The following is a 23,116-nucleotide window of genomic DNA, read 5'->3' as shown; positions in this document are numbered from 1 at the left end:
CGTTAACTATCTTATTTATTATAAGAGAAAGTATACATAGGTATAAATATATAATACACTTATTATAATTTATATTATATAGCTATACTATTTATTGGAACTTACCTATATATATTATATAATATATATCAAATACTTAATAATTATATATTTTCATATATGGTGCTTTATCTGATAATGATCGATGTTAATAACTTTAAATTTTAACAGATAATATTTGAAGACCAATAGGGAACCTCCGAACTTATGTATACCTAGATCTTGCAAACTGCAGGATCATAGATAAGCATATAGTGTGCAGGATTTTAATGTTTTTTTTTACTACAAACGTATATTATTGTTTGTAAAAAGCATACTAACCGGTAAGGGGTGGCCGGAAGGGTCTATATACAGAAAGGAGGTTCTCTATATAAAAACGTAAAAATATCTACATACTAGTGATTCATCAAATGTGTTCGCTCCCATTTTAGATTCTTAGTAGAGCGATCAGATTGATTTTACAATGATGTGTGACTGTGAGATTCCTTGTGTCTGCAGACACATGTGCACACCATAAGTTCTTAAACTTATTATTTCATCCACCGCCCACTTTTAGAATTAAAAATTTTCCAGTTTTACCATTTGTAGTGTATCTTATAAACGGTAGTACCACTAGTATCTAGTTTGGATAATTGGATCCTATACCGCTCCCCTGAAGACTATCATCATTAGGGCCCGGATTCATGATGATGATTCATCATTCATCGTCCACTTTGAGAATGACTGGTGTACACAGTTAATAGTCTATAAAATTCGATTTTCAACTTTGTGAGTGGTTTTGGATAGTAAATTGGATATAGCTTTTACCTTATAAAGATCAAATTTAAAAATGAACAGTGTTTTTCAAAATAATTGGGAAAAATCAAACAAAAAAATTAAAGAAAAATGGAAATTTTTATACAAACCAGAGTATAATTTAAAAATATTTGACTCTTTTTGAGCAATTTATGAATATTTGAAATTTATGAAATCTCGAACATTTCCAAATTATTTTGAAGATAGAAAAATTAGGTTCTTTATATAGGTATCTAAGATTTATAAATGTATTAATACAAAGTTCTTTAAACATTTTTCAACCTTTATTAAAAAAATTTTTACTGTTAAGTCAAATTAGCTTTTTTATATGCATTTGAAGTTCAAAATATCTTAATAAGTAAGTATTTCATATTATAGATAGAAAACCTAAAACGTATACATCAAAATTATTTTTTATAAAAGTTTGAAGTTTAAATTTGGACGCGTAATTACATATTTTCATGATGAATAGCTATGTCAATTATATTTTGTTATATTTCAAAAATATTATTTGTGGAAGCTTAAAACATAATAATCATATTCTGAATTTTACTATTCGCAATGATATACCAAATATGTGTAGATTAATTTTAAGATATTATCTATTTATACTATGCATCTAATATTTACACTGTTCTACGTTAAGGTATATTGACTAAAAAAAATCATAATATAAAATGGTAGGTATACATTTATATTGACAGTTTCTGCTCAGAATCGTTTTTCATATATATAATGGATATACCTAATTGAATTTAAATTTAACACATCCTTACATTATCCAATTCGATACCTTTAGGTACTATACAGTAAACAGTATTGCGGTATCCAGACTTGCCCATATTTTTAAAATACTACTTTATTACGTATTACAAATACCTCTTGAAAATAACTTCAATAAGGTCGTACGTCATGATAGCTGCATGTGCTGCAGAACTTTGTAAAACTTTTCACTAAATAGAAAATTCTATTTATAACTTTTATGCTAATACGTAATAATATACCTACTGTATAATATATATTAATACACTTTAATATAGGTACTATACTTGCAGCTTTAAATACATATGACTTACGCAACTATTTGTTAAATATACTGCACATATATATTTAATTATTATTTATATAAAATGAATTATCTCCCGAGATGTCGGCTATATAGTAGCAGCCGCCTGCAGCTAGGTTGCTCCGCCTCGTCATCGGCCACAGGTATTATGTAGAATCAACGATGGCTCTACGAAGGTCCCCCGCGTGTAATATATTATGTGTTATAAAAACGGCTTCGATAGTTTGATAAGTGACGAATGAGATGATACCAATGATATCATACACCGATATACTCACCTGTAGTCACACATAGCACGCCACCGCGGCCGTATAGAAATATTGGACCAAGGACGACAAGAAAAAATACAAAACAATCGCATATAATCCAATTGGTGTGCGCAGCACCACAATTAAATAATACTAATAATTACGATTATAAACGCTTACCTATATATAATTCGTATGAGATGTATATATACGTATGTGAGAAAAGTATTATCGTTTATTCAGTCGCCGGTTACGTAGACATACTATATGGACATCATTTCGATCCATATCTATATATAGCCAGCTTCTTCGTCCGGTCGGTTCCCTCGCCTATATATTTTCATTATACATAGTTATACTGTTTAATACGTATTTTATGCATGTGTCATTTGCGTATTCTGTCCGTGTAAATAAATACATATCAGCCATAGTAAATGAGATAAATAAATAATGATGGCGACGAAATTTGTGGTTTGTTTGTTTTTGACATGTTACGTGATCGTGAAAAATGTTGAATCGGCTAAGCTCCAAGCTCTACCGTTACGTAAGTAATGTATCTATTAAATAATCATAAACAAAACAAATAGGTAGATACATTGAACACTCGCCAATTATTACAATCAGTTAAATAATTTAAAAATAAATAATTTTTAAATTTTTTTTCAATAATTAATATCGCCAACCGGTAACCTGCAATTTTTCACATATCAGATGTTTCTTTTCATTTTCATTTTTCATTAATTAAATAAATCGATTTTTAACCTAACATTATATAGGTACTACCTACATACCACAATTTTAATAAATAATAATTATCAAATGTATGCTGCATGTAAAATATTATTTTTGTATAATTAACATTTTCGTTTAAATATTTCAAATCTTGTTTTAGCATAGATATTTTGATTTATAACTCTATAACTCCAATAATTTCGAGCCCTAATTATACTTATCTGTTAATCAACTCATAATAATAAAATAAAATAAAGTATTGGATTTAATAATAATACATGAGTAATATAGGTATATGCATCTTACATAGGGTCAAAATGTTACATATACAATATACATATAACTTTATATAGATTATTGGGTATTTTAAAAGATACAAACAATTTAAATCTTGTTAAATTGTTAATTTCTAACAAAATACAAAACGTATATATAATATAATTAAATAATATAAATTTTATATTATCGGGTGTTTAACAAGAAGTACAAAAACTATAGCATAGCAGTATTGGTTGATTATTAGATTATTATAGGCACTATAGTTATGAAGTTTATTTTAAAATTTAAAATTTAAAATCAATATAATATTATCCACTAAAGTGGATATAGTGAGTATACTCAGTTTTCATCTGAATATTGAAAATGAAATTCAACACTTAAAAGTAAACATCTTTATTGATTAATTATTTATACGAATATATAAAAAGTATAGAACATATTAAATATCTACAAGATACAGCGATCAGCGATACAATAATTTATATAGAAATACAGTAGGTATAGGTTATATTATTTTTGTTAAACAATTTAAAATATATATAGGTAGGTTCGTTGGTCGCCGTGGATATATGATATTTCAGTGACTTTAACGAATGCAATTACATTAATAAAAGGATTAATATAATCAATAAGCTCATATTTAGTTGTTTTTATAACGTTACTGAGTTATATACCTAATAATAAATATCTGAGGATGTATATATATATGTATTATATTGTTGATAATAACGACAATTTAAACACAGAATATATTATTATTATATAATTTAAATATTTTGATAATGGGTTTAAAATAAAAATAAAAAACCGAAGATAACCTTCATGAAAATACCTGTAAAATAACCTGTCACCATATAATATATATATATATATGTATATCACTTCAGAATTAATTTCAATTATGTAGGTATGTTACGCAATATAATATTATGTTTGTAACTATTTATCGAAAAATAATAATAATAATAGTAATAAATTAATACTGACATTGACATATTTTGAAAATACTAACATTCGACTTAAGGAGGGTTACCAACAATGCTATTTATTATAATTACACGATGATCTTTAATTTATCAAATATTAGTTTAATGGTTTAACAATAATTAACTACCTTAATTATTATATTATGTAATATTATTCATTGCAATTTATCCCTTGATATTAACCTTCTAGTTCAGTAATTGTTCACAAAGCTATTTATTTCAAAGCACTTCCTTATGTTCACGCTAATTCTTTTTATCGAAAAACACTAATCATTTCAAAATCTATTAACGTTTTTGAAAATATTTTTTGTTACATTATTTCCCGTCGAAATAAATTAACATTTTTAATTAATATTCTGAATCAATTTATTTTTCAGAGCATTTCTATACATTTTTTTTTAATTGTTAAATTTTTTAAAAGATTTACAATCTACTTATTAGTTATTAACACAATGAGTAAATGTGATACACGGAAATATAAACAAGGGGTAGCAAGACAATTAATTATTCAATCATACTTAGAGAAAAAATAGAAGTTTACAATTACTCGAATGTAAAACATGTGGAAAGCAGCCACTCATCATTAGCGAAACTTTCGTCAGGAATTTCTATATATAAAAGTCGAAATCCGGACGAGTAGTTAAGAAATAACTTTATAAGTATTTAAAGCTTAGGTAAGTGGAGTACCTATAGTAGACCAACATTTTGCGGGATATCCCCGCGGTACTGGCCGTACCACCCCACTTCACTCACCGAAACTATTCATTATCTTCAACTCAAAAACTACTTGTCCACATTTCAATTTAAATGTATCGAAATATTCTGTTTCAGAATATGAAATGACAAATTTATGATGTATTTTATCATTAAAAAAAAAAAAACTTAAAATATAATATTAATAGATTTTTTCAAATAATGAGTGTTGTTCGATAAAAGAATCACCCAGTACATATATTATATTATAATAATTATATATCAATAGTTATTAAAGTGATAAACAAATCGTGGCACTGAATATATCAAATAAATGTAATGAATGGATGTGATTATTACGGTTTTATAAACGGTTACAGCATCGTACATCGGTAAAGGCTGTCTAAGGGACGATCCAAACTTAAATGAATGCGTCGTGCGCAAAGGAGCTCCGGTAATCGACCGTTTAGTCAAAGGTGACCCCAAGTACCGGATACCGAAATTGGATCCTTTGGTCATACCAGAGTTAACGATAAAACAGGGTACGAAACAAGTGGGTCTGACGATGACGTGCAAGAACTGCGAACTGCACGGACTAAGGGAGACGAGATTCGTCAAAGCCAGGTATGAAAACAACATTAACGTCATAAATTATAACTTATTTTATTATATTGCATTTGATAACATTTGTATAATTTTATAGAGTTGAAGTATGATAGCATTTTATTAATATTTGATAATGAATAGACTACATGTATAAAATCCCTATGGATTATATTATTTGGATGCAAAATGGTATTATCTGTGATTTAAACTCATACAAAAAAAACGATAAAAGGATATTTAATTTTATTAAATTAAAAATTAATTATTTTTCAAATTTAAATATTAAAAATGCGTTTTTTGAGTGTACAAATCATGTAAGTCAGATGCTGGTAGTTTGCAGCATTATAGTGGGCAGTGGTACATAATTGTACTTTATAAAAATTGATCAGCCCTCCCCGAAAAAAAACCCTGGCTACACCACTGATTAAAAGAATAGTTCTATATAGTAAGTTTAATATAATTAAAATTATTGTACACAGAGTGGACGAGAAAAAAAGACACGTAGAATGGGACTTTGAACTCGATCAATGTATGTTTTTGGGACAATATTCTGTAGAAGGACAAGTCCTGATATTGCCAATCAAAGGCGACGGAGACGCCAATATTACAGTTAGTAAGTGCTTTTCGTGAATTATTGTCAACTATTTTTAACCAAGAGACATAAAAATCAGTTATAATTTCATAAAAATTTATAAAATAATAGTTCACTGATATCCAGTATAATACATTTTTAGTGACTAATATAAATCGTTAACAGATAATTACAATACATTTATTGTAAAACAACTTCAGTGATTGTCGTTGATTAAATTCTAGTGATGTTGACGAAAAAAATATCATTTTAATCCATAAATTTAAAACAACATGAAATACCTAAAATTTGGTACTTATTTACCGATACTTTAAAACCAATATGCGATAATATTAATTATTAACGATTGCATTAATTGTTATAAAAATCTAGGGGAGGAATTAGCCACAATGCCACCCGATATAGAATTAATAAAATATGTACACATTACGTAAAAAATTAAAAGAACAGTCCTTAACTAATAACTATATATTAAAAAAATGCAAGTCATCAAAATTCATGTTATAAAATAATTTAATTGTATAAATTTATTAGACGGGATAACATTCACGTATTTGTACGACTACGATCTAGTCAAACGAGCGAACGAAAAAGACTATGTGGATATCACCAAGAGTGAATTGAAGTTCAATGCAAACGGGATGAAATTGAAATTAGATAATCTATTCAATGGCGACAAACTTTTGGGTAAGTGCAATAAGTGCAAATAACATTATATTATAAGTACATTGCATTGCAATCTATAAATTAAATATTTATATGCGTCATGCAATTACCGCAATTTCGATAATTATTTAATAAAATGAAAAAAAAAACACTGAAAACTATATCATAATAGCTATTAGTAATTAATATACAAGTTGTATAGGTACACTTACTACACTTACAATAATATGCAGGCGTCACAAATTTCTTTTAGTAATATTATAATGTTAAATAGGTAGGCACTAGGTACACTTTTTTTTAATAGATCATGCAAATAATAATTATATACCGTTGCAAGATAAATAAAAATACAAGACCTTGTTTAATCTTTTCTAACTACCTTTATATGTATACTAAATTACCTATCTACCGAGCGTACCTATAGGTATTTATATATTTATGTCGTAATCTTAAATCTTAATAGAGGATAACCTTGTCAACAAATTAATATAATATATTAATATGTATACAATAAGTGTAATTTAAATATCTTTATAAGAACATAAATTTATGTCATCACTTATACATATAATGGGTAAAATATATATTTAGTTTATCACAGTTATTTTAAATTTTAAAAACATAATATTCTGTATAATTATTACTTATATTATTACACAAGTGAAAACGCTGTAATAATGAATAAAGGTATACTCGTATTTATTATTTTTATTTATATATATTGTAACCTCCAAGTGAACCGAGTTAATTTTTTTTAACATATGTTTATTGAGTTAATTATAGCATAAGAAAAACAAAGAAATTAGGGGTAACAGAATTTAATAAAATTATTATATTTACGCGTCGGTATTTGATATGTTTTACTGTTGTTTGTAGTCCTGTAGACGACAGTCGTCGCCGTGGTCGTATTTTTAAAGGACGCTTTTGTTTTATACATTTCAGGAGATAACATGAACCTATTTCTAAACGAGAACTGGCGAGATTTACTTAAGGAGTTTGGACCCGCTATCGGTGATGCCTTTGGAACAATAATGAAAAACACGCTGGGATCGGTGTCCGATCTAGTGCCGTACGACTTTATTTTCCCAACTAGTTAATCTATATTTTAAGTCTCTACTCACATATTATTAATTATTAATATAAGTTTTAACTTACAAATTTAATATGTACATATATATACCCGAGTTAAATTGATGTGTAATAATATTAATATGTAAATTATATAATGTGAACACTTAGGTATAATATAGTAAATGATTTTATAACCAACCTCTAAATTGCAAAATACATTTGCATAATATATATATTAATTAATAACCAAATATGCTTTATTGTCTACATAAAATTGTATGAACTCACCACTCACGTGCTAAAGGCTAAGGCAACTGCAGTGGTAGGTATTATTTAAATTTCCCAGATAATCGACTTAATGCTAGTTGGGCATTATTTAATTGCTATAAAATTATAATAATTAGATACCTAACTGGTATCAATATCTACAAGTTCCTCGCATTATTATATGTTTTTAATTTTTCTCTTTACAAATGTATGTCAATTATTAAATATATGGTATTCTTAGACCTTTTCGAATATGAATAAATAATTTAAGTATAAGTTAAGATATGGTTTACAATTTTCAGTATCGCATTAAGTATAAAATTTTAAGAATAGCTAGGTCATAGGTATATATACTTAACTTATACATTATTAAATCTTCATATATATTCAGCGCCAGATTGGCAAGATATCTGCCTACCGAGTTTTCGAATTTCTAACGTTTGATTACAGCTGCTACAGCTACTATATGGTTTAAATAATTCAAATCAATTATATTTTCTACTATTTTTTGTACTAATTTATCACAAAAAAAAAAAACGACCTAACACTAAAAAACAGGCCCACCGAGTTTACTCGATAGCTCGCCAGACCAATTCGGCACTGTACATATTTCACTTGATCGTTATTTTTATAATGCTAACTTAAAACAATAATAGTTACTATTGTCTAAAATTTATTTCAACATAATATTATATATGTAAAAATGTAATGTTAATTTTTTTTATTGCTTATACCTACACAGCAAAATAGTCTAATTAATAAATACTTATAGAATACAACTAATACTTATACATTATCTTTAAAATCCTATACATCTATTAAATAATATAATGTGTGTTATAAATTAAAGATAGTTAATAGGTACTTTTAAGTTCTAACTTATAAGTTATAAAAAAGTATTGTTATATATAATATTTACTTATTATAAATCTACTACTTTATTATTACTTTCGAAATCATTGTTATAATGTATGTACTTAGATATCTAGTGGCTAGTTTGTATTAAACTACTTTTTAAGTCCTAACCATTTTAAATTTTAATTATACCATTATATAAAAACTCTGCAGAAGTGTAAACAGTATACATTTGAATAATAAAGTACCACCTGACCGATACACATACAAAAATAGTGATAAATTAGTAATTACTGTGCATTATAGTGTTTTTAGATTCTGAGCGGAGCGATTATTATAACCTATATTATTATTGGTAATTGGGCAACATTTTATCTACCTGATTCGCATAAAATATTTGTTTACCATTTAATACACGTATAACAAAAATATATACCGAATCAAATTTTATAATACTAAATGTGGATAGCATAGATCAGGGTTTGGTCCAAGCTTTTGTAGTTTGCGGGCCAATTTACAATCATAAAAACACCGGGGGGCCGCCAGCAAAAATTATTACATTACAGATTAAATTACTTATATTTAGAATTAATTGATTAATTAATGTGATGATTGGCATTATTTTTTAGAAGCTAATTTTTCAATATCAATTGAAAATAATTAATTTAATTGTTTGGGGGAGGGAAGGCTTCAAGGGTTGCGGGTTAAACCACTCTGGCATAGTTTGCAATCAACTAAACGATCGCGATACTTTTATATAATCTATGTAAATTACGCTTACATAATTTAATATTGAATAATTTATTACATTTGATAAGGCACACGGTTGCTTCAAATAAAGTTTCGTGTTGGGTATTGACGTATTGTAGCAATTTATATTATAATAAAATTATCATTATTATTTTATAAAAATTTAATATTGGCCAGTCGCGTAATTTGGAATTGGTTCTGGAATATGAGCTTATAGTATTGTTCTAGTGGGGCTATGCCCCCCACTTGACAATTAAATCACATATAGATACAAATATTATATTAATTTATTATTATAAATTAAATGTGGTAAATGGTATAATAATAGTTTACAAAGACAATAAAGTAAACAATTAAATTAAATTAAATATATTTTTCATAAATTATAATATCAAGTCAATTCCTTTTTGTTTTTTTCGCCAAAATATCCAGTACGTCATCGGGGTTCAACTTAATGTCCCGATGCACTGATAACATCGTAAGTCCATTCAAGCGTTCCTATTAAGTATTTAAGTTAGTAAAAGTTCATAATTATTATGTAATTTACAAAAATAATGATTATTACTCGTTTTAGTATAATAGACATTGGTGTTGCATTGTTGCTCAAGGTTTAGTAATATAATATTTGTAAAATAATTAATACCTTATACCTACCACAGAATAAATAAAATTATGTTTTCATTCAATACCAGTCTACACCACGTTCATATTATTTATTTTTGTAAAGTTTTAGTTAAAATTATAACAAGAGTCGTAAGTTGTAGATTTTATCAGTGTTATTTTTTAACTATGAGCTATACAATTTTTTGCTCATAATATATAATATTGTAATTGTTGAGCAATCGTAATTTTACTACTTTACTAGTTTTATATTAGTAAAATAAAAAAAAAATCTTAACTACGATAATATCCATGAATTCTTATTTCCTATTTTAAAATATTTTTAATCTTAAAATCTTTTAAAGCTAAATGCTTACGAGAATTTAATTATGGTTATTCTAAAAAAAAGCGTCTGGGGGGATATCCCAATAAATCCCCCCCATAATTACGCCATTGATTTTGGCCTATTACCATATATAATAATAACAAATAGTGGCCCAATCACTAGGCTTATCTGTTATAAATGTAAAACAGTAGTGGCCCAATTTCCAGGGCACCTGAATGTATTGGTTGATATGATTTATCATGTTATATATTTTTTCTGTACGAATACACAATAAGTCTTCGATAAAATACTTACTTTTAAAAAAAGAAGTGGGAGTGGTTTTGAATATCAAATTGGACATTGTTTGTATTTTAGAGGTCTAATTTAAAAAAATCTCAGTACTTTGTTTTATTACCTATAGGGACAAGGTGGGGCTAAAATACTGTATTCCCTGAAAATCAAAATGTGTCCTAAGTTTTATAAGGTATTTTAGTTTTGATTACAAAAATAAGTAATAACAAATATTTAGGAATTTCAACATAATTTAAAATATTTTGAATTTATACTTGTATTTATTTTATATATTTTTAGTACCAAATACCAATATCATATAAATAATATTAATGTGTAAGGTAAGTGGTACCTACATAAAAAAAGGGGGATTTTAGGAGTTATAACCACCAAATATTTTTTTTGCTATATAAATCTGTCAAAGCCCAAAGGTAACAGTTAAATTTATAAGTGTGTCCCCTGAAATCAGATGTATTTTAGGCCCTGGGAACAAGGATAAAACAAACAAAAAATTTACGCAAATCGAATTCTCGAGAAAATCAATTTTTTTATTCGGAACTTCTAAAATGAAAATTTTTTTTAGATATTTGAAATTTTTATCAATCAAAGTGGTTTTTTTCCAACTATTTTTTAGCTATTAATAAAAATAATTTTTATTTATAAATGTTGATTAAAAATTTAATAGAAAGCTCTTAAAGTTGTTTATTTTTCAATTAAAAATTATCGAACATTTATATTCACAATATTGTCTTATAACTTTCCAAGCGTTTAAAGCTAAAATTTTGTCAAAATTCATAAAAAATTTAATTTTCATACCCAAGATTTAAAAATGAAATATAATGTTTTTATAAGTTTATCAACTGAGGTATAAATTAAAGAAAAAATAATAATAGATATTTGAAATGTTTACCAGATATTTATATCTTCATTTTTATTTAATACGATAAAATATTCAATTTCTCAACTTTTTTTTGTCATTTAGGTATATGCGTGAGAAAATTTGTTAAAAAAATTATTCACAGGGTCAAAATTCTTTAAAATTAAATACAAGATCCCACAAAAGTTATTTTTATATCTGTAGAAAAATTGTATATATAGACAGAAGTTTTTTTTAAATTTATATACATTTGAAATTAGAATTATGATGAAGTTCGTCAAAACATGCTCACTACCAAACAAATTAAAAATTCATAGAAGCTATTTTTGTATTTTGTTTTGAAAAATTAACAAAACAATTCTTCAGAGTTCACATTGAAACCATACAAATTATATCAACCCATTATAATATTAAAAATAAAATAGGCATATAAAAAATATATCTGATAGGCTTTTAGGCTGATTGGTTTTTTGGATACAATAATATATATCATTTAATTTAAATTTAATGCTCCTATAATAGTGACCAACACAGCTTATGTACAGCAGAGCAATACCCGCTTATCTATTTTTTTTAATAATTTAAATATTGAAAAATGTTGTTAATAGGTTTTAGAACTGTCTCTATGTACCTGAATTCCGCTTGAAATAATGAAATGTTCACAAATACAACCAGAGTTAATCTGGAAACAACAAAGCCAGGGCTGTAGATAGCTTTATCAAGCCTGAGGCCAACCAAATCTTACAGATTCAATTATTCTTCAAGATTAGACCTTATTTTATAATACAAATGTAATTACACATGAATAGTTCTAAAGCTGGTGTTCGTGTCTAGTGTAGCATAAGCATTAGCCGGGGCTTGTGTTTCAATTTTTTTGTAGGCCCAGGCCCCAGAAAAATGATTCAAAAAACTAGTTGCAGTACGACCTTGAACAAGACCTGTGTATAATTTTGAATAACAAAGTTACAAGATTTAATATTTTGTAAGCTTTTCATTCAACTTTCAAAAAGTAAATATAACTTAATAAATTAAGGATCATACTAATGTCAAAATGGATAGTAATAATAAAGACAGTTAGAAACAATGGGTGTCGAAGTCTGGAGTCTATGCATTTTTCACATAAGCCTCATCTTACAAGTTAAGTATAAATACATACTTAGAATTCATTGAAATGCGTAGATTTGTTCTTTTCAAAAATTACCATACAAGATTTAAAATTTAATCTATATATTCTGTTAAAGAAGAAAATAATTTAGACAATCAATTAAATTTTTAATATATTTTTATTTAGACATCCATTTTTAACATGATTAATTTACATAATCTTTGAACTGCATTGTTACATTTTAAAGGGTGACCTAATTTTGGAGTCAAAATGAAGCTTTATGTATTTAAATTCTAATTAACAATATATTGTAAGAGTATTATAGGTATAGGTGTTATAAGAAGCTTTCTAAAATTTACCAAATAGGTTTTGTAAAATTCAAGAATTCAAAAAATGTAGTAATAATACATACAATTATATAAAAAAAAAAAAATTACACATAAATAGCTTCAACTTGTAATAACCACAGTACCACACAATAAAATAAAGTTGAATATACATTATTGTTGAAAATTGACCAACATAATATTAATATATCATAAGTATTATTTTTTTTCACAATAACATACATTTCATATAAATCAATACAAATTAACATAAGTGACATAAATGAATAAAAATTTACTTAAATATTAAGTCAAGCTAGATACAATTAAAAACTGTCTCCAAAACACTAAGTGGTAAAAAGTGTTGACACCAATTATTATTTCTTGGATATTAAAAATTATGTTTGTATTTCTATTACAATGTATATTAACTTATATTTGTTTTATTCTATACAACTATTGCACCATAAAGTGAATATTGATTATGCTACACATACAACACATACAAAAAAAAAAAAAAAATACTTGTTTCATTATGCGTAAGACAAAGACAAAAATCAATGGCAAAATCTTTTTTAAAAAAAAAAGAAGAGGAAAAAAATAATTTATATTAAATTAATTTAAAAACATCCCTCACCAGCATTGGAAATAAGGTGTGATTAAGACAAAAACCAAATAAGACTAATACAAATTTATAAAAATCATATTAATTTCTATGTACACTTACAACAAAATCTTGACGTAAAGAAATACGTTCATGAATTTGTGTTCTAATGCTTGGGAGTGAACTTCGGCCATCAGTAAACTAAAACTAATTTAAATCTAAACTTACGACAAGATGAAAGTGTTTTGACACATTCTTCAATCTTGTACTCTAATCACGTGAATAAAACTCCCATATAGTATAAATTACTAAAACCTTATTTAAAATGTTATATTTGTGTTAACTATTAACACAAATATAATAACTATCTTAATATAATTTTAATATTAACTAAATAATATAAAAATTATGTACACTTACAACATGTCAAATGTTTTAATTAACAATTTAAAACATGATATCTATATAATTTTGTGCGTGTTTCCGTTGTGTCAAATTAATGACTTATCTTAATACTAGCTTAACAGTACCTTAAACAAAAGATTAATTACACTTACAACATGCTAAAATGTCTTTATTGACAAAAATCAACATGTTATCTAATTCAGTTTCAGGCGATCAGACAGTCAAATTAATGACGCTACTTAATATTAACTTAATAATATAAAAATTATTTACACTTACATCATGTCAAAATGTCTTGATAAAGAATTTAAAACATGATATCTAATATATTACACTCAGCTGTTGTATTAATAATATAACTTAACGTTAACTTAATAGTTAATAATAGAAATATTATTTACACTTACAACATGTAAAGATGTCTTAATTAACAATGCTTAACATGTTATCTAATTCCACCGGTCATTGGCCCTAATTTTAAGTATTCACTTAAAATAATAACAATAAATATAATATAAAAAGAGTAATGTATAGTAATGTATTGTAGTCCAGAATAAAATGAAATTAGGTTGTAATATAATACTTAATTTTGTGATGCATTTCAGGTAAAAGCTAAATTCAAACATTAATGTAGGATTTTAAATAAATGTATATTTATGTGTAAGAGATACAATTTTAGTTTAATAAGTCGCAGGCATATTTTAGATGTGGCAGTAGTATTTCAATTTAGAATATTATTACTTAAAAAATTATGGGAATGAAATAATTATCATAAGAAAATTAAACCATAATATTTATTTTTTATTCTAGATTATATTTAATTTAATACCTATTAATTTACATTTTAATACTTGCAACAAAATTAAATATTTAATTATTAAAGTATGATTTAGTCACATTAAAGTAATAAAACATTGATATTAATACCTATTTAATAGTTAAATTTTGAATAGAAAACAAATTAATTAACACTGAATCTCTTAATTTTGAAAAATCTATCAGCTAATCAATAATAAATAACAGCGAGATTTAATTAAGAGAAGATGAATTCAAAACTTTTTAAAAGCAATAATTGTGAAGACGAGAGTAGAGGAAATGGTTCCAGAGTATATTGTTGTTAACAATCCATATTTAATTTCACAAATTTTACTGTTTGAATAAATCCATCAACCCTATTTATTTAATTATATATTTGATGGCGATACTATGGAGGAAATTTTATTGAACATTTTTTACCATAATTTCGCATTAATGCAAGATAATAAATAATTAAATTATTGTAATTAAGAAATGTTCACAACAATAACTATATAAAACCTTTAACACTGCATAGTATTAGATCTTAAATTGTAACCAAACAGAGAATAAGACTTAATAAATCATTGCATTTTTTTGTTTGTTTGTTAAAGATTCAACACTTAAATTTATAAGCAGGTTATATTTAATGTAATATTTTATCAATATTAATTATGGTTCATGTATTACAAAAATAAAAACTATCATATCAAGGCACCAATCAATTTAATTTTAACAACTGAAATAATAAATTACTGAAATTGTTAGATATACTGAATTTTTGTCAATTACAAAACCACAATAATAATAATTAATAACATGGTTATAAGCTTAAATTAAAAAACTCCATATTATTAGTAATTTAATTTTAATTAAAATAAATATAATTAGTTCAATAATTTTAAAAATATATCAAGGTAAATAAAAAAAAGTTTGAATACATTAATGTATGAAGTATATAAATATTGTTAATTTATTATTATCCATCATAAATTATTCTACATTTTAAAAAACTTTATTTTCTACTTCTGACATGACAATTACAGTATCTTAATTTAATCTATTATTAAAATTACTTGACTCATAATAATAACTTATTTAAACTTATTCAAACATATACACTTATTGCAACTTCATGTTAACTTAAGTTAATACTGTGAAGTTGAATCTAACACTTTGAATTGTTTAAACTTTATGTGTTACCTATTTAACCTAATTATTTTACTAACCACGTCAAAAAATATTTTAATGTAGATCATAGATAATTTTAAATAATAAATATTAAAATGTTTTATTAATAAATTCAATTATAATTAGACAGAGTTTTTACCATACAATACATAATTTAGTAAGAATTTTGAAAGGTAACAGTTACACAGCAATTTTGACGTGGTTCATCATTTGAATATCATTAGTTATGACTTTTATTTTTAACTAATTAAACATATTGTTATATCTAAACCTTATTTTAACTGGTGAGGGAAACATTGAATTTTAATAATAAGTTTTAATTAAAATAAAGTATCACAGTTTTCTTTGAAAATAAAATGTATGATAAATAATAATAATTAATAACTAATGGATAAATGAGAAATATTTAAATTGACCAAGTTATCAAATAAAATGTAATATATTGTTTTTTAATACACTTTTTCCAATAATATATACATATTAGATTGGTCAATATTTTATCTATTATATATTTTTGAAAATCATATATATAAAGTAGCTTACATAAATTAAACATTATCACTGGTAACAAAAGTAAAAATAGAAAATGGAAATTTAGTAGCAATATTATTTTATTTTTAAATGATAAACAAGACTCAAATACTTAATTAATATAATTATATGAGATAACGATATATGAGTTTTATAAATACAGCAATTGTATATTTTTCATTTTCATTTTTTTTTTACTTACTTTGGCAAGCACACTCAAGTTTGACCAGCATCCTGGAGGAATTTGGTCTGATCTTAGTGCCTGCTTTATACCACTGAATTATGTTGTAACGAATACAGGCGAGATGTGTTCTGCGATACAAATAGTAGAGCAGTCATTGTCAAGTAAACTTGTAGCTGTTTCTACAAGCACCGCCATATTATGAAAATAAACTTTGATAGTTTGCAAAGAAAAGAAATAAAATATGGATGATAATACGATCTTGAAACAATTTAAGCCTTAAGATATTGATCTGAAAACATTTTTAAATTAAATTTTGATACAACAAAATTATGCATTATAAAATTACCTTTTTAACTCAAATTATTTCTCATTGAACAGCAGCTTAGGATAATACATTTTACAATATGGTCAGCAACGGAACAACACATAAAAAGAAAATTTGATCTAAAATATAAATATTTTTTATTAGTTTATTGTCAGACAAATTAAAACGAATTTATAATTTTATAAAACATTAGCTGATCTGACAAGTATTGCCCATAAAAAACTCCTAATTGTTTACATTAAAATGTATATAGATTATGGAAGATAAATAAAATACCAATAAACATCCCATATCAATATTTAAGAAAGAATAATTGATCTTTGCAACTATCATACTCAATGCTTAGCTGTACGTTTAATTTTTTACCATAGTAAAATAAATACAAATAGATGAAAGTACGTATAACAAAAAAAAAAACCAAATGTATATCAGACATTACAGCAGTTTTCCGCAGCAAATCTTTTAACAGATTAACTCAGAAGAGGGAGCCTGTTTTAAGTCATCATTAAAAAGTTTTAATCGTGTACCTAAGTATTTTTTATTTTTTTAGAAAAATGTATTACTATTTAATAATTAGTTATTTATTAACTCAGAAAATGGTTAATTCTGCATTATTAAATTATGGGTTCTCTCAGATGAGGGAGCCTGGAATTTTCATCATAGTAAATCTAATTAAACTAAAAACAAGTCAACATCAGACATTACAGCAGTTTTCCGCAGACAATCTTTTAACAGATTAACTCAGAAGAGGGAGCCTGTTTAAGTCATCATTAAGAAATGTTTATCATGTACCTAAGTATTTTATTATTTTTTAGAAAAATGTAATACTATTTAGTAAATAGTTATTTAATAACTCAGAAAATGGTTAATTCTGCATTATTAAATTATGGGTTCTCTCAGATGAGGGAGCCTGGAATTTTCATCATAGTAAATATTATTTAACTAAAAACAAGTCAATATCAGACATTACAGCAGTTTTCCGCAGACAATCTTTTAACAGATTAACTCAGAAGAGGGAGCCTGTTTAAGTCATCATTAAGAAGTGTTAATCATGTACTTAAGTATTTTTTTATTTTTTAGAAAAATGTAATACTATTTAGTAAATAGTTATTTAATAACTCAGAAAAAGGTTAATTCTGCATTATTAAATTATGGGTTCTCTCAGATGAGGGAGCCTGGAATTTTCATCATAGTAAATTATAAAATAAAAAACAAGTATTTTAATAGGCAAAAAACAATCAAAATTGTAAATTGTAGTGGTTTACTCAGAAAAGTGGTAATTTCTGCATTATTTAATTTTTGGGTTCTCTCAGATGAGGGAGCCTGAAATTATCATCACAGTAAACTTTTATTACTAAAACAAAACACATAATATAATATTTATAATTGTAGTAAATTGGTAGCTGAAAAACTGAAAACAACTAAATCTGATATTAAAATTCCTAAAGAAAAAAAAGAATAATTCAAGTTAAATAGTAATAATTAATAAGATTTAACAGTATTTATAAAATAAGTTTAGTAAAAATTTATTTTATTTTATGTTCTATATATACCGAATAACACAAATGTTGAAATACTTACTTTATTTAAATATGCAAAACTGTATAGAAAACTATTAGAGCATGTACTACTTCAATTATCCAAACAACTGATGAGTGATGTAATAAATTGATACTTGCTATCTTAAAGAACCAACTATAAATCAAAACAAATATCACAATTATTAAATCCATGTGCATTGAAATAATTTGTAAATAAATAAATTATTAAAATCCTTAAATATAATCTACAAATTACATCCATACAAAATTGTAATGTATTTTGATTTACTTAATTTTTTGTTACATTAAGACAAATTTAAGATTTAAGGTATATGGATTAGATAGTTACAACACTTAAGAGGAGTATGTTGCACACACACTTTTTAATATCATAAACATGGTCATAGTTTAAAAAATAACTTATTTTCAAATTGTTTTAAAGCTTAACTGCCAATCAACAGAATGAAATATAATAGTACATTGTTAAATTATCTCATGAAGTTTTAACAAAATATTTTAAGAGCAAAATATTATGAAATTCATTTCTAGATTTTAGATGTTAGATGCAATACTATATTAATTAGATTGTACAAAATAGTAGATACGATAGTTAGAAAATTATTTTACCGCTCACTAACAACTAAACGTTCTCTACTAGTAGGTAACTTACGGGGAAGCTGGGACATGCATGGATAAAGAATATTATCTAGGGCATCTCAATTTTTTATCAATCATAAATACATTGCACATACAGATTATGAAGTAGGTTTATCTTCTTAATTAATCTCATTAATATTAATGTTTTCAAAATTGCAGTACTAATTTGTTAAGGTTGTACAAAATAGTAGTTACGATAATATGAAAATTATTTTACCATTCACTAAACGTCCTCTACTAGTAAGTAACTTAGCGGGAAGCTGGGGAATGGATATTTTCTTTAGATAGGCACATATAGATGAAAGCTAATTTTACATCATCATGTATATTTACTCAATTTATTTCATTAATGTAAATGTTTCCAAAATGACAGTACTAATTAGTAAAATGATACAAAATAGTAGTTACGATAATTTGAAAATTATTTTACCACTCACTAAACGTCCTCTTCTAGTAAATAACTTAGCGGGAAGCTGAGGAATGGATATTTTCTTTAGATAGGCACATATAGATGAAAGCTAATTTTACATCATTATGTATATTTACTCAATTTATTTCATTAATGTAAATGTTTCCAAAATGACAGTACTAATTAGTAAAATGATACAAAATAGTAGTTATGATAATTTGAAAATTATTTTACCACTCACTAAACGTCCTCTTCTAGTAAATAACTTAGCGGGAAGCTGGGGAATGGATATTTTCTTAAGATAGGCACATATAGATGAAAGCTAATTTTACATCATTATGTATATTTACTCAATTTATTTCATTAATGTAAATGTTTCCAAAATGACAGTACTAATTAGTAAAATGATACAAAATAGTAGTTACGATAATTTGAAAATTATTTTACCACTCACTAAACGTCCTCTTCTAGTAAATAACTTAGCGGGAAGCTGGGGAATGGATATTTTCTTTAGATAGGCACATATAGATGAAAGCTAATTTTACATCATTATGTATATTTACTCAATTTATTTCATTAATGTAAATGTTTCCAAAATGACAGTACTAATTAGTAAAATGATACAAAATAGTAGTTACGATAATTTGAAAATTATTTTACCACTCACTAAACGTCCTCTTCTAGTAAATAACTTAGCGGGAAGCTGGGGAATGGATATTTTCTTTAGATAGGCACATATAGATGAAAGTTAATTTTACATCATTTGATACCAATAATAAACTATCATACATAAATACATTGAAGATATTGATTGTGAAGTAGGTATATCCACTCAATTAATGTCCTTAATGTAAATGTTTTCAAAATTGCAGTACTAATTTGTTAAGGTTGTACAAAATAGTAGTTACGATAATTTGAAAATTATTTTACCACTCACTAAACGTCCTCTTCTAGTAAGTAACTTGGCGGGAAGCTGGGGAATGGATATTTTCTTTAGATAGGCACATATAGATGAAAGTTAATTTTACATCATTTGATACCAATAATAAACTATCATACATAAATACATTGAAGATATTGATTGTGAAGTAGGTATATCCACTCAATTAATGTCATTAATGTAAATGTTTTCAAAATTGCAGTACTAATTTGTTAAGGTTATACAAAATAGTAGTTACGATAATTTGAAAATTATTTTACCACTCACTAAACGTCCTCTACTAGTAAGTAACTTAGCGGGAAGCTGGGGAATGGACTATTTCTTTACACAATTAAATAGTGCCTATCATAGAAAGATAAATACTTAGTTCATTGACCTCGCTCGTCACATGTTCATGATTTTAACTGTTAAGTAAAACTACTGAGTCTTAAATATAGATGTTTCAGACTTGCAATACTACTTAGTTATAGTGAACAAAGTAATAGTTACGATAGTTTGAAAATTATTTTACCACTCACTAAACGTCCTCAACTAGTAAGTAACTTAGCGGGAAGCTGGGGAGTGGACAGTCTGTTTCTTTACACAAATAAATACGTATGACATAGAATAACCACACACTAATTGAACAGTTTATATAATACCAATGTACTACGTATCAACCGAACTGAAAGCTTTAAAAAATTGAATAAACGTACAACAGGATCGATTGTCAACTGCTAAATTGGAAATAACAGAAATTAATAGTTTACACAATCGATTATTTGAAATTAAATAGGGTACCTACTACCTACAGAAGATACAAGTTAGATAAACTAACACGGGGTCATAATATACCTAACCTGTAAGTAACACAGATAAACCTCATGGGCATAGGGTTTAACAAAAGGCAAATTGGCAATCAATGAAATTTGAATCAATAACAGTAGAACTGATGGACAATAAGCAGCAAGCAAACCACATGTACAATAAACACTAAAATAAAAACGCGTCAGTGATGATGTCCAATCAAAATACTGACATTGATGGTGGATAGTAATATCAAAGCACGTGCATGCTAGTATTTCGATCGGTGGATGGACTTGGGAGTAGAACCAGACATTAAATCATTTGTATGTTAAAACGAAAATTAAAGTGGCATGTTGCCCGAAGTAAATGTAAGGTTAAGGAACAAAGATCACAGCATTGCTGTCAGACGGAGGTCAACGATACTTACATAGTTTTTCGTCGAGGCGGACGTCATTCTGCAACTACTGGACTATTGATCTATGCTAATGAGTTATGCGGTGATTCTGAATAAAGAAATGGTGACGGCACCGAAACCGCATCAGTCGGAAGATAAGCATTGAGATGGCGTACACCCTGGTCGCGAGAAGCTAACACAAATTTGAAATGTGCACGTGACAGATAAATGGTAGTCGGACACGTTAGCGTTTAGATGTCAAGAACTGAAAGCAAGGGACCCAATTTAAACTCCAAACAGCCAAATGCCAATGGAAAGGGCGAGGATGTCAATTTATTCTATAGAGGCAACCCAACAAAGAAAAATCCGCCCACCAACACGACCCATGGTCGGGCCGGTCGGCGTACAAAACACACTAAGCTAGTAAAGAAAGTAAAAAAACTTTAAAGCAGTAAAGACTAGAGAATGAACCACGGACGTGGAATGAAATGAGGAGTGAGGAAAACTACAGTAAAACGCCAGACGCCCAGACTGCTGTTACAGTAGTACAAATTGTGCAATACTTTTACAAGACAGCAAATGGTAACACTTCTACGCAAGTCGTACCAACTGTAATCAACTCATGAAGAATTTGACAGTCGTGACTTCATGAGTTACTGAGTTTGACACATAGAATAGTACACAGTTGACAGTATACTGCAGTCTGCAACTGTATTAACTATTAGTCAATAGTCACTAACAGTTGTACACTTATATTGGAATTTTGGACAAGACAAGGTGAAAACATTTTACAGCAGTATTTATAAATAATAATATGCCTCATCTCAATTCCATAAATAGTAAATATTTATTATTTAATATCTTCATGACTATTATATTCTATCATATATTAATAAATATTATAATATATAATATCCATGATCAACTATATAAATTATAGAGTATAGGTATATAACTGTATATTTAAGTCATTATATCTCATATTCTTATGACCAAAAAAAATAACTGATATGTCTTGAAACAATCTTTTATAAAAATATATAAATTTATACTTGTTTGCTAAGCTATGTTTATATATTTCTTCTTTTTATCTTTTTTTTTTTTTTTTTTTGAGAGATTATTACATAATACTTAAATAAAAATAAGTTAATATTGTGGTTTTTTATTACATTAATATCCATTCCC

At 26.2% G+C, this 23,116-nt stretch overlaps 1 protein-coding gene and 1 long non-coding RNA gene across 3 annotated transcripts; one reads left to right on the top strand and one right to left on the bottom strand.

Moving 5' to 3' along the window:
* Window positions 1-2,293: 2,293 nt before the first annotated feature.
* On the top strand, window positions 2,294-9,100 carry LOC132922431 (protein takeout-like). The gene is made up of 5 exons (XM_060985943.1): window positions 2,294-2,692; window positions 5,219-5,462; window positions 5,924-6,057; window positions 6,571-6,723; window positions 7,645-9,100. Exons 1-5 carry the CDS (start codon window positions 2,599-2,601, stop codon window positions 7,797-7,799), a joined length of 780 nt encoding a protein of 259 aa, XP_060841926.1. The 5' UTR covers window positions 2,294-2,598; the 3' UTR covers window positions 7,800-9,100.
* A 3,902-nt stretch (window positions 9,101-13,002) lies between these two features.
* Window positions 13,003-22,421, bottom strand: LOC132920942 (uncharacterized). 2 transcript variants are annotated; one of them, XR_009660807.1, is made up of 5 exons: window positions 21,965-22,421; window positions 18,786-18,899; window positions 17,226-17,323; window positions 16,898-17,168; window positions 13,003-13,656 (listed from the first exon to the last, which is right to left on the bottom strand). It is a non-coding gene; the product is annotated as an uncharacterized LOC132920942 (long non-coding RNA). The 2 variants fall into 2 exon arrangements; XR_009660806.1 differs by lacking the exon at window positions 13,003-13,656 and having other exon boundaries at window positions 16,758-17,168.
* Between the last annotated feature and the right edge of the window lie 695 nt (window positions 22,422-23,116).

The sequence above is a fragment of the Rhopalosiphum padi genome, chromosome 2 (assembly GCF_020882245.1).
Source record: "Rhopalosiphum padi isolate XX-2018 chromosome 2, ASM2088224v1, whole genome shotgun sequence".
NCBI classification, from domain to species: domain Eukaryota; kingdom Metazoa; phylum Arthropoda; class Insecta; order Hemiptera; family Aphididae; genus Rhopalosiphum; species Rhopalosiphum padi.
This window is presented reverse-complemented; position numbering and strand designations above follow the sequence as displayed.